Source organism: Gopherus evgoodei, chromosome 4 (genome assembly GCF_007399415.2).
Source record: "Gopherus evgoodei ecotype Sinaloan lineage chromosome 4, rGopEvg1_v1.p, whole genome shotgun sequence".
NCBI lineage: Eukaryota > Metazoa > Chordata > Testudines > Testudinidae > Gopherus > Gopherus evgoodei.
Genome location: NC_044325.1, coordinates 143,585,074 through 143,598,620, shown reverse-complemented (window position 1 = coordinate 143,598,620; position 13,547 = coordinate 143,585,074). Strand labels below are relative to the sequence as shown.

General features: G+C 45.5%; 1 protein-coding gene across 4 annotated transcripts in view; it reads right to left on the bottom strand.

Annotated features, from left to right (window-relative positions):
* Positions 1-6,165: 6,165 nt before the first annotated feature.
* The window catches only part of IKBKE (inhibitor of nuclear factor kappa B kinase subunit epsilon), a 149,485-nt gene continuing 142,103 nt past the window's right edge, over positions 6,166-13,547 (bottom strand). For 3 of the 4 annotated variants that reach the window (XR_004000258.1, XR_004000257.1, XR_004000259.1), the window contains exons 23-24: positions 8,975-9,088; positions 6,166-6,252 (exon numbers count right to left, since the gene is read on the bottom strand). Coding sequence is in view for 1 of the 4 variants with exons in the window: in XM_030561626.1 (XP_030417486.1) it covers positions 9,030-9,088 (59 nt within the window). In the remaining 3 variants the exon portion in view is untranslated. Of the gene's footprint in view, positions 6,253-6,872; positions 9,089-13,547 lie in introns of those variants that run through there. The other variant, XM_030561626.1, reaches the window with a different exon arrangement.

The window sequence follows — 13,547 nt, the reverse complement described above, 5'->3', positions numbered from 1 at the left end:
AGACAAGCTGCAGGAGGCTAGGCAGTTGCTGTTCTTCTGCATGGCTGGAGATTGTGCTCCAGTTTTGAAGGGTTCTGAACTGAACCATCATCCCTGTTCCCACCTCAACCATCTTGCATGTAAAAAGAGTAAATCTGTAAAATGGTCCCTGAGTGGGAAACTGGCAATACACAGAATAGCCACACTCAGCAGTAGGGAACATTTACTCCCAGGTGCAGACTGGCTGACCAAACAATCCAAATTTCACTCTTATCCTACTTGACCTTTTTTAAAAAAATTCTCTAGAATGAAGGTTATCTAAAATACCAGTAAAACCTACTGGAAAGACTACGGTGGACTTGGAGCCTCCTTGGCATCTGATTTATGTTTCAGTAGATATCTTTAAATTGTGCAACAATCTGTTTTGGCATCATCGACAGCTGCAACATGCACATGATCTGGTGCAACCAAGTCCTGTTGCTTTATCTGCTGCTTCCTGTGATGCCACCTAACTTATGAAATGACGGAACGACACAACACAACACCCACACACAAGGCAGCTGCAGCATCTTAAAACAAAGCCAACAGGCAAGCTGGCAGGAGAGGGTGAAAAAAATGCAGTTCTGTCCTGCCCAACACAATTACCCAGTAGATATTCCTATTTAACATTCAGCTGTTGCCATGAAGTTTCCCTGCTTGGTGACTCAATGCAACAACTGAAAGCTCCGCAGCAGCTCTATTTGGTTTATCGAAGGCCTGCAGATTTAAATCGAGGGTTTCCATTCTTACTGACTGGCTGTGATCCAGCGATAATGTCTGAGGGAAAAGAAATGCAACACTTGTCTCTTGGTGGGGTGCATCATTCCTCAGACAGAGGAAGAGGGAGAAGGGGTCAGACAAATCTGAGGTGTCCTGAGACGTCTCTTCTTTTAAAAAATAATATCTAGTTTAGTCTGATACTATACATGCTTTGTGTTTGGTTATCCAGGTTTTCCTCCTGTTTCTTTCAAAGTCTCCTCCAGTCTTTGTTTAAACTTGCTGTACTTCTTTTGTACTTGCTGAATTTTGTCTTTTTCTTCTCTGTCCAGTATCATTAAGAAATTTTGTAGCTCTGGGATAGAGAATGCATCCCACTGCAAAGAAAGCAAAAACAGAAGTGAGATGAGCAGACAGAATACCACCTCTGCTTGCCTGTAACGTACACACCGTGCTGGTGTATTGTGCAGCTGAGTGCTCATCTTGAAAATCAGAAGAAAAGACGCATGCTGCCTAGCAAGGTCAGTTAGTTAGATTTATATATACAGAAAGATCTAGTTAACTAGCCTTGCAACTAGACACGAACTATCTTTCCCTTGAGAGAGTGGGTCGGGAATTTTTCAAACCAAACATTTTAAATAAACGCTGATTCATCAAAACCAAAAAACTGGCAAAGGGGCAGTTTAAACAAAATGAAAAATTCCAGTTTGCAATGACTATTCAGAAATAAGTACTGTACAAGATGCTTTGTTTCATAAAAAATTGAAATGTGTCCATTGACCTAAAGCAGGGAGGTTGGGGAGTGGGTTTGGTTAGAAAATTTAAGGTAGACTTTTTGGGCCAAGTCAGGATAGGAAAGTTTTCAAAAACACAATTTTTCATAGGATAGGGGAACAATTTCCCACTTAACTGTTCAGATATGCACATGTCCCAGCTTAATGCTCTGAGATGGAATCCACAATCTATGATCCAACACACAAGCCTAAGTTTGAGCCATCTGGGACTATGATCCCAAAGCAAAACCTGACTTGAGCCTGGGTGGACTTAAAATTTTCCACAGCAATATTTGGTCCACAAAAGTTTCCCAAGGGATTGAAAAAACAGACAAGTAACGGAGCTGTGGCATGCAGAAGCTAAAGCAATCACCTGTGCTTTCTGTCACAAAGGGTGGGGGTCTGAAAGCCCCAGCAAGCCATGTTGTAACCAGCAGGGATAGTTCTACTTGGATTACTTTAAATTTATTGAGAAGTCAACAAAAGAGTGTTAGATATGCTGGGACGGAAACCTGTTAAAGTTATGAGAGGCTAGCTTCTACTCAGCGATATTGCAAGTAATGCATGTCAGGCGGTATCCCTGAGAAATACTGACATCTGGGCCATAATTTTGGAATTTAGATACACTTAATCCTGCTTTTTTGATCTCTCCTTTGGGCAGGAGTGCTCCCTAGTGGTTAGAATCTGAACTCCTTGACTATGTGTCAATGCCCTATACTCCTTAGCAGCTGACAGATTCATCTTCAGCACAGGTGCTAGTCCTGAGGTTTAGCTAAACACTGTCTGAAGTTCTACATTGCCATATGAAGCTGTAGGAGGCTCTAGATTTATTATAGAGCATAGCATTGGCCTCTGTTTTAAAATCAGTGGATTAGCTATAGCTCCATTTAGCTAATCTACTCTGAGGATTAACTGTAGAACTGCATTGCTTAGTTCTATAAACAAACAAAAACAAATGGATTATGATCTAAACATCAAACAGGCCACAGCTTTTTTTTTTTAAAAACATCAGGTTTTTAAAAACAGTTTTCTGCATTAAGCTGATTAGCTAAAAGGTTCTGAAAAAATACAGGCTAAATTTAAGAATAAATATTAAAGCATCTCAAAGGATTCCTTAAGTGGAAGGTTGGTGTCTAATTCAGTGTTTGGATGTTCAAACCGTAACACAAGAAAAGTAAACTTGCTCCCTCTTGTCCCCTGGCCAAAAATTAATCAATCAAGTTGTGTTTTTCCTGCAGGTAAGTCTCACAGGTTTGTTTAACAAGGCCATGTGTTTTTGTAAAGCTATTAACATTGGTGTGAGAGCCAAGGGAAAGACTCCCAGACATACCTCAACTTCCCCTGTTTCATTTTCCTTCAGCACAAAACTGAGGACATCTGTGTCAGGGCCAGCCAGCAGCCGGAGATACAAGGGGTATTCTGTTAGAGAGAGCTTCTGGAAGAGAACTGCAGGGGGGAAAAGAGAGATTCTTAGGATCAAAGGCAGAAAGATGCTCAAGAAGTTACTGAGCAAACATAGCATAGGTTCTAAGACAGCAACACCTTTGCTGGAGATGGTAAGGGTAAGGCTGTGCAGACTAGTGGTTAAAGCAAATGATTGAAAGTTGCAATATCTAGATAATATGTCTACTGCTGATTAGCTATGTGAGGTTGAGAAAGGTTCTGTTCAGATTAAGGAAATTAGAATCAGTGTAGATACAGACAGACACCTGCCAGGAACAGAGTTGACCAGGGCAGCTGAATCTGGTCACACATCCAGGTTAGCTGTACTGGTCTAAGCCCCGCCCCTCTCCACTCCCTCTGCTTCCAGCTGAATGTGCTGTGAGGCTTAATTAACACTCTTCATGGACAACACACTCAGCACTGGGTGTCTGAAGTGAGGCCCCAAAAACCCAATTTAGGTGCCTAGGCATGTGGCCTCATTTTCTAAAGGACTGAAGATCCTGCAGTTCCTATCAACATCAACAGGAACTGCAGCCCTTTTGAAAAAAATCAGGCTACATGTTTAGGTTCCTACATTAGGATTTAGAAGCTTAATATTATGCACCCACTTTAGAAAGTCTTGGCCCAAGGGCTGTGAGAGCCTTCAGTGAAAGGATCTATATAAACATAAATCATCAGCAGGGAAGAGCCCACCCCCCTGGCCAACACAACCAGGCACAGGTAGACTGGAAGTTGCTTAATGTGATGTACGTAAATTCATTGAGTTGGCCCCCATCCCAAACCCACCTTCCAATCTGTCTCACCTTGAAATTATGCTGTTTAGCCCTCCCTGGGGGGAGGGAGGGGAGATTTTAACAGACAAAGAGGCAGCAATACACCCAAATCCCCTGGAATTTCAGTGGGAGCAGGGCACCTAACTCCCTCACATGCTTTTGAAATTCCCACCCACCGTCTCCTACACTGTTTTGCACCAAGATTGTCTTGCCATGACGGTTTATAGTGCCAAAGTACTTCAGCTTCCTGTGACAGTGTTTCTGTTGGATCACTCATGGTGGATTTTTTTTTGTGGGGGGTGGGAGGTTAGGGTAGTGGGAGTTGGACAGGGGAGAGGCAGATGACAAGCATGGGACTAGAGGAAAAGAGAAAGCCAGACAAGTCCATTCAGAGCAGTTGCACTCCTTGCCAATTTATAAATACATTTTTAATGCACATATCTTGTTTATAAGGGTGAGTGGGCAATGATGATTCTCCTAAGGTTAAAACTCCAGAAGGCTATGAGTCAATTAGAATGCTAATAATATTTTTTCAAGTACCAAAGATTAGGCACTGTCTAAAGATCAGTGTTGATACACAGAAGCTAAATAAACGAGAGGGGAAATTCTGGCCAGGAACACTAGGGTATACACACTCTGCTATTCACGCACAGGAGACAGGACCACATGGGAAAGACTGAATTCCATGCAGGTGAGTGTCCATCTCAAAGGGCTGAGTCATCCTGAGACAGTTTTGTGCCTCCACAGTATCAAAATTTAGTACATGATATTTTAAAAGCACAAAGCAGTCTGCTATAACTGAACTGAAAGTCGTTTAAAACACGATCCTAACTTCCATTAACTTCACTAGAAGTTGTCTCCACCTATGGCAACAACTCAATTTGGCTCAGTCTATAGGGGGGCTCACTTGCTGGTGGATTCTCTGCAGCTCAAGGTCTTCAAAGCACAATTTGAAGACTTCAGTAACTTGGACATAGGTTAGGGGTTTGTTATAGAAGTGGATGGGTTGGGTTCTGTGGCCTGCTTTGTGCAGGAGGTCAGACTAGATCACATTGGTCCCTTCTGACCCTAAAGTCTATGAGGTACACCCAGGCCCTCATGCCAGTCAGTAAGCAACATCTCCTAGCTTTGTTTACAACAGCTTGCATTCCACAAAGGTGGCCATATTGGCATCTCTGCTCTAACCCAAGACCCTGTAACTTAAGCTGGAGCTACTTGGGGTACTGGAAATTAGACCTTGTGTATGCACCAGTGAACATTACTTGTATAACGATGAAACTACAACTCCTGCCTTAGCCAACAGGGGCTGACCCTGAAGCAGAATAAGGCAGTAGGGTGATATTTTTACTACATAGGGGGAAGGCCAACATTGCCCAGGATTTTAGGAACCTAAGGAATGTTTAATTACTGAATAGTTCCCCTCTCTGTAATATTTGAGCACTTTACCATCTTCAATGTATTCATCCTCCCAACACCTGTGAGACTGCAGAGTGTTCTGTCCTGTAATCTCTATATAGCTCCTTTCACCCTGAACACACCACAGCAAGAAAGATTATGTACCCACTCTACGCAGCCCCTGCTGCAAGGTGGCAAGGGTGTAGCAGCCAATTATCCAACAACTGCAGGGGGAATTTGTTAGGCATATTTGATTATCTAAATTAGATTTGGGTCAGGCAACTCTTAACTCCTGCAACAAGTGACATTTGATCCTTAATGACCACAAGAAGTCGGGATCAATGTGATGGAAGGCCACATATACACGGGTTGGCTATTAAGACTCTTCCCTGATGAAGGCACTGGTAAGAACACTACACAGCAAAAAGCAGATCTTCCCTTGGGAAAGTGCTGCCTCTGACAGCTCTGCTATTAGGAATGACACTACTTAGGAATGAGAGGAAAGATGGCTTTATGGTTTAGGCACTGGACTGGGACTCCACAGATTTAGGTTCATTTCCCAGATTTTCCACTGACTCCCTCTGTGAGCTTGGTCAAGTCACTTCATCTTTCTGGTCCTCAGTTCCCCATCTGTAAGACTATCCTCCCTTTGTCAGTCTTTGGGTTAGGGGCTATCTGTATATGCAGCGCCTTGCACAGCACAGCTCAGTTAACGCCTCTACTGTAACGCAAATTACATTCTTATCTACTGTGGCAGAGAGGGGACGCATCTGGGAATTCCACCCTCTGCACTAAGCCCCCATGGGACTGGTTGCTCGGAAGAGTTTGAACTCACCTTGCCCATCTCTCTGCATCTCCTTGAAAAGTGCAAACTTCTGAGGGTTGTCCACCACCATGAACTTTTTGAGGAGCCCCTGGATCACCTCGCTGACTGTGGTCGTGCTGCTGATGTGCAGCTGCTTGACTGCATCCAGCGGCAAGTAGAAGGAAGTTCTCTTTTCCGTCATATCAGCCAGGTTCACCTCCTTGAGGGCATCGTAGATAGACTGCGGCCGAATCCCTGCTGGCACCGTCACAGGCCGGCGCAGTTTCAAGTGCACTTTAATGAAGCCCGTGTAAGTGCCATCCTCATTCTAAGGCAGAGGAGATAACTAAAGTCAAGTTTCAATGAGCACTCATGGGGCAAGACAGGTTTTCAGCTACTGCCAGTATTCCCCCTTCTCCTCTCCCCCAACCCCTAGCTGAAGGGCTTTTTGCAATACTTATCCCAGTAGTAGACATGGCGAGCTGACTTTCTGTAGTGCTTGAAACTTTCCTATTAATAGTGTAAAAGGAACTAGCAATTTAGGGTTAGTCACTACAGAATTCTTCCTGTTCCTTACTATTCAATAATGCCCTAGGATTCTTCCCCACCCCTTTGCTGTCTCATCCTATGTAAACTGTTCCTGCTACAGAGAAGAATTATGGAAACTAACTGACATTAAATACCATTTGTGTCTGCAATTATACTTCTGTCTCCTTTAACTGGAGATGGGTTTCGAGAGAACATATAAGCGTCTGAACTAGGGTTTCCGGGGGTAGAGCTGGATATGCTGGCTGTTTTCATAAGGTTTTAGCTCCAAATAGTTGAAATCTTGCAGCTCTCCATCTTCAATGATGGAAATTTCATGAGATTTTCACCATCCTGGGCCAAATCTGGAGATTAAGGCCCTTTACACAGACTATATGAGAAATCTAACCCTGGTTAAGCATGGACAACACCATGGGTGCCAGGCTGTAAAACTCTAAAAGATGAGAACCTCTGGAACTGATTTCTCAGGTACTGCTTCACAGCTGTCAGTTGGAGCTGAAGTGAGTTGTTACAGAGTCCCAAGACTGCACAGGTTACAGGCAAAAGATAGCCCATTTGCCTTAAAAGAAAATGATCCAAGAATAAAAAAAACCCATTTGGAACCCAGGCTACTCCAACATTAATTCATGGATCACAAAAGTTAGGAGATGGAAGAAGATCCCTTTGATGACTCCCTGGCTACTGTAAGGGACTCCTGCAGTAGTTCTGTTCACTTCAGTCGTAAGTGATGTCTGTTTAAAGACAACCTGGGGCTTGTTTTCACAAACTGATAAGCTACCAGAAAACCAGAAATAACTGAACTCTGTTCTGTGAAATTGTAAAATCTCCCTTTCTTCTGTTTTTAAAACCTCCTTTGCTCTGATCTGTAAGAATTTGTGAAATTTGCTCCTTTTGTTAAATCTCCCTTGTGAACACAGTCATTCCCTTGGCCTCCCGAGACTTACCAACAGGACTTGGTTTACATGGTTGTTTTTTCCAAGCAGTAACAAGGCTGCAATCAATGGCTGGAACTGTAAGCAGTTGGGGTCCCACAACTTTGTTTATAAGTTTGACCGTGGAGGAACAGAATGGCACATCTGTTTCCCCAAGGGCTCGGTGTCACCAAATAGGCTGTGTGACAGTTGCTGAACTGCGGTGATGCAGCTTTCTAATTATCATGACTCATCCAAGCAAGAACAATACAGCCCGATCTTTGTGTGGCAAATCACTTGCTGGACATTGAAATTATTCTGAAAATTTCCCCACTGGAAAAAAAAAAATAGAACCATCATCTGAACTGCGTGGTGGCTCATGCCAAATGGACCCAGGTACAAATAAGGCTGGCGAATAAGCCCTTTAGGTGCTGAAATGAGTGACAGCCCTCGGGACCAAAGCCCTGTGTTAGCCGTAGGACAGACCAGGCCTGATTCAAAGTCCACTGACATTAATGGGAATCTTTCCACCAGTATAGTGGACTTTTGGATCAGGCCTGGACAGCACAGACACCGGCAATGCAAGTTTTCCTCCTTATCTCAGCCACACCTCACCAGCAGAGCTAAGCAGCGAGCTCAGTCTCCAAGCCACAGCATTTAGCCTCTTCTGAGACTCCCACTGAGGGAGACTGGCAGCACGGTGGATTTTTTTTTTTTTTTTTAAACCGTCAACACTTGTCTCCAAGGCAGAAGCCGAGAAGCATCTAATTCAATGTACATAGTGGCTACTGAAAAGTCAGCAAGTTGCTTAAGACTAGACTCAAGTGCTTTGCTCTACTAACGTCTTATCCAGTGGGTACAAATTTCAAATGCACTTTTATGATGTAGGAGCTAAAGTCTCATTAAGTGAATTAGGCTCCCAAGGCACTTAAATGCTTCTGAATTTTACACCCAGCATGTTTCATACTCCCATCAATTAGCAGTACAGTAGTGCCCTGACACACCTGTCAGCAATTGGGACCCCTTGGGCTAGATGCTGCATTGACACAGGCTCTGCCCCGCAGAGCTTACGCTGTTCTCCTACTTGCATAACAGCAGCCTTGGACAGTCAAAGTTAAAATCCAGGTTCAAATGCTGCCCCCCCCCCCCGCGAAGGCTGGGGCTGTTTAGACCCAAGTTTTTGATTCAGGCCAGTCTGTAGCCTTAAGAGTTTCAGGAGAAGACAACTGCTCAGACAGGTTAATCTGAATGCTATACTCAGAATTCATTTGTCAGACTGCGGTTCAAATGCAAGGCAAGCAGTCCCTGTACTGGTAACTGATGCAGTTACCACATCATCTGATTATCTGCCATTTGCAAATGCAGTTGTCTCTTCTATGCATTTATACCCTCTGTCGGTGTGTTCTCCTCGCAGTAGGACCTGATTTCCTGCTGCTGCTTGGCAGATGAATCAAAGATTTTGGAGTTATTCATGTCAGGTGAACTTCATCGCTATGCAAAGGCTCAGCGCAAAGCCTAGTCTCCTCTGAAGCCAGAATTAAAAGCCTGCCCTTAGTGCCTGAAGTAATGTAGACAGATGAATAAAATACATACCAGCTTCATCACGAAACAATTCGTAACCTTGGCATTGTAACTATTGATTATCTGTTCAATCTCCTGGGTAGTGGGAGCTTTGGGTTTTTCTTCTGCTGCTGTTTTTGTTACATTCTGAAATGAGAAATACGTAATAGTGAATACATTCGGTGTATACATCACTTTGCAGCCGGGAGCACCATACCAATGGTATGCCGCAAATAGTATGCTCTTCATGGCCCTGCCTTTGCCAGGATATACATATAAGCTCACAGAGAGACAATCCCTGATCCTGAGAGTTTACAATAAGAATGATGGAGAAGATAATGCCATTTATTGCTATTATTTGTATGGGCGATTTGGGCCTCTAGGCACTACAAGGATCAAGACCCCACTGTGCACAGGAGAACAAAAAACTAGTCCCTTCCCCAAAGAGCTTACAATTTAAGTAAGAGCCAGCTGATGACTACAGCCTCCATCAGGTGTCTGCTCACCCTCCGTCCACTGGCAGCTGCACTTCAGAGGTGTGTGGAGCGACTTCTTCATTATTAAGAATGTTTCTTAATATTTATATGAGAAGCCCCCGTGATGCAACTACTTTTGGAAAAGGAGACACACAGTGAACCAACCCCCTCCACAATAGTGTAGTAAGGGGAAAAGTTTGGCCAAAGACGCACAGGCCACCTCTTAGCACCCCCAGCACCATTTTCATGGAAAATTTTGTGACTTCCTTAATTTCCCTGTCAAGTGAAGAGGGTTTAGAGAGTTTTGCTCAGAGGACGCTTCATTAAACCTGCATGGAATTTTCTCAGATGGGTGAAGGTGTTTAAATTCCAGCAGGGTAAAAAGAAACCCAAACACATGATTCCAAGGAATCTAAGTAATTTCAAACCTGACGCTTAAAGCTCTAAGCTGTCCCTTCTGGAAAGCTGAGAAATGCCACATGGGTCTATGATGCAGGAGGGTCTGAGATTTGAGCAGTCAGTAATGACAGGCAGATAGCTGTTATAATTCCAATGAGTTCTTCAGTGAGGTATTGATCCAAAGTGCTCTGGGTGGTTTAATGACTAGCAGACAATGGTCTGGTCTCCACTACGCGTTTAAACCGAATTTAGCAGCATTAAACCGATTTAACCCTGCACCAGTCCATACAACCAGGCCCTTTATATCGAAATAAAGGGCTCTTTAAATCGGTTTCTGTACTCCTCCCCGACAAGAGGAGTAGCGCTCAAATCGACGGTATTGGCCTCCGGGCGGTATCCCACAATGCACCATTGTGACCGCTCTGGAAAGTGATCTGAACTCAGATGCACTGGCCAGGTAGACAGGAAAAGCCCCACGATCTTTTGAATTTCATTTCCTGTTTGCCCAGCGTGGAGCTCTGATCAGCACAGGTGGCCATGCAGTTCCAAATCCAAAAAGAGCTCCAGCATGGACCGTACGGGAGATACTGGATCTGATCGCTGTATGGGGAGACAAATCTGTTCTATCAGAGCTCCGTTACAGAAGATGAAATGACAAAGCCTTTGAAAAAATCTCCAGGCTATGATACAGAGTCCACAGCACAGTGCTGTGTGACAAGCATAACAGAAAGCCCAAGAATCCAATGGACGCTCATGGAGGGAGGGAGGGGGTACTGAGGACTCCAGCTATCCCACAGTCCCCGCAGTCTCTGAAAAGCCTTTGCATTCTTGGCTGAGCTCCCAATGCCTGTAGGGTCCAAAACACTGTCCGGGGTGGTTCAGGTTATATCTCATCTATTTACCACCCCCCACTCCCCGTGAAAGAAAAGGGAAAAAAATCTTTTTTGCCATTTTTCAATGTCACCGTATGTCTACTGCATGCTGCTGGTAGACACGGTGCTGCGGCACTGAATAGCAGCATCCCCTCCCCTTCCTTTCCTGATAGCAGACAGACAAAATGGCGGGGAAAACCGTCGTCATCCCCGTGAGTGCTCCTGGCTGGCCTCGGTGAGGTCGGCCGGGGGCGCCTGGGTAAAAATGGGAATGACTCCCTGTCATCCCTGGCAGATGGTACAAAATGCTTGGTAACCGTCGTCCTCATAGCAGCTGGAGCCTGAGCTCCATTAGCCTCCCCACCCTTTCATGTCTAAAGAAAAGATTCTGTACTCCCTGGACTATCATAGCAGCGGGAGGCTACCTCCCCTCATTTTATCTCGCCAAAAAGTCAGTGTTTCTTATTCCTGCATTCTTTATTACTTCATCACACAAATGAGGGGACATGCAACAGTAGCCCAGGAGGGTTGGGGGAGGAGGGAAGCAAACAGTGGGGTTGTTGCAGGGGCACCCTCTAGAATGGCATGCAGCTCATCATTTCTGCGGGATCTCTGGGGCTCTGACCCAGAGAGGCTGTGCTCTCTGGCTCTCTAGTAGACTTGCCCCATATTCTAGGCAGGACTGACTATTTTTAGACAAAACAAAGAAGGGAATGACCCAGGGAGTCATTCCCATTTTCGTCCATGCGCCCCCGGCTGACCTCAGCGAGGCCAACCAGGAGCACCCATGACAGCAGTAGATGGTACAAAATGATTGATAACCGTCATCTCATCGCCAGTTTACAATATCAGACGGGGCAATAGGGATGGTAACCATCTCTGCTACCTTGCAAAGGCAAATGAATGCTGCTGTGTAGCACTGCAGTACCGCCTCTGTCAGCAGCATTCAGTACACATACGGTGACAGTGACAAAAGGCAAAACGGGCTCCATGGTTGCCATGCTATGGCATCTGCCAGGGCAATCCAGGGAAAAAGGGCATGAAATGATTGTCTGCCGTTGCTTTCACGGAGGAAGGATTGATTGACAACATTTACCCAGAATCACCCGCAACACTGTTTTTGCACCATCATGCATTGGCATCTCAACCCAGAATTCCAATGGGCGGGGGAGACTGCGGGAACTACGGGATAGCTACCCACAGTGCAACACTCCAGAAATCGACACTAGCCTCAGTACATGGACGCACACCACCGAATTAATGTGCTTAGTGTGGCCGTGTGGACTCGGCTTTATACAATCTGTTTTACAAAACCGGTTTCTGTAAAATTGGAATAATCCCGTAGTGTAGACATACCCAATGGCTCCTACAGGCTGATCAATGGGAAGGCTAATGGGAGGTAAAGGAACAGACAAGCCACAAAAGGCTTTTGCTCTCTCGGGGTCTTGGATGCTGCTGCACCACACACTTCATCTGTAAAACATCTCTATCCGCCACATGCCAGCGGCCTGCAGCATCTGCATAGCAATGGGTGTTCCATTCAGTGGGTGTGTCATGTTTGCTCCTTGCAATCTTGGCTTCTCGCAGTCCCTGAGAGGAATATTTCTGGGATAAGTGCTGCTGATGGCAAGGAAAAAGAAAGAATGGCTTTCCTGAGCCACTTCCCAGAGCAGTGCGGAAAGACATTCACGCACTGCAAGCATCAAGCAGCAAAGATTGTAGAGTTTTATGGAAGGATCAAAGGAAGGGCTGGGAAACAAGCGGCACAAAATAAAAATCTCACCAAGGATGGGGAATGTTTTCGCCATGGAACAGACCTTTGAGCCAGCAGTCAACACAGGAGACCCGAGGGAGCTGCATTTATTATGGCAATTTGTGGGCAGCATCCCCAATGCTTGCAATAAGCCCACGTGCAATTAATGAAACACATGAAGTCCAATCTCCCTGAGAACTTGGGCATCTTTGTTGAGCATGACTGGAACAAAAGAACATCACATAGCCAGCTAATTGCTCACTGCCATTTTGTATGGGGAAGTAAGGGTACTTTCCCCCTTCCATAAACACCAGTCACACGAGGATCTGAGAGTGCTTAGAACACCGGCAGCGAGCTTCATCTCACCCCCTATGAAGGCAGGGCAGCCCAGAGGGGAGGGCAATTTGCCCCGGGTCCCACAGGGGCCCCCATGAGAGTTTTTTGGGGGCCCTGGAGCGGGATCTTACACTCGCTCTGGAGGCCCCGCAAAGCTCTCGCAGGGCCCGGACCGCCAGAGCTGCTTCTGCGCCGGGTCTTCGGTGGCAATTCGGCGGCGGGGGCCCCCCGCCACCAAAGACTCCAGGCCCCCTGAATCCTCTGGGCAGCCCTGTACAAAGGGAGTAACTATCATAGCTTCCCTATCGGTAAAATGGAACAAGATTTGCCAGCTGGGGTCAGCTGCAGTATCCCCAGCTTTAGCCACTCTACTAGCCATTGCTGCTTCAGTGCAAGCCATTGCTGCTTCATCCACCTGCAGCTGCTAAATATTTGTATGCCCCTCACAGCAACGAGAAGCCACTGACTACTTTTCATGGCTCTGCTAGCATTTCCCCTCCCCGTGCAGAATAGCCAGGATGCTGCTGACAGCAGGTTCATCCAGGCAGAATTTGCAGCTAAATCTACATTTGGTTCTTCCTCCAAGCAGCTTCGGAGGAGTTTGTAATTACTTCAAAGCTAAAAAGCGATTACTCCACATAAATAGCGAGCAATCTGCATGGCTAATCCATAACACGCGCCTGCCCAAAGTCCCCAGTAATCCAATCAAGGCATTCACAGCCTGTCTTGGAAGTCACTCAGTTCTCTGTGCGTGGGGGAAACAGAGGGAC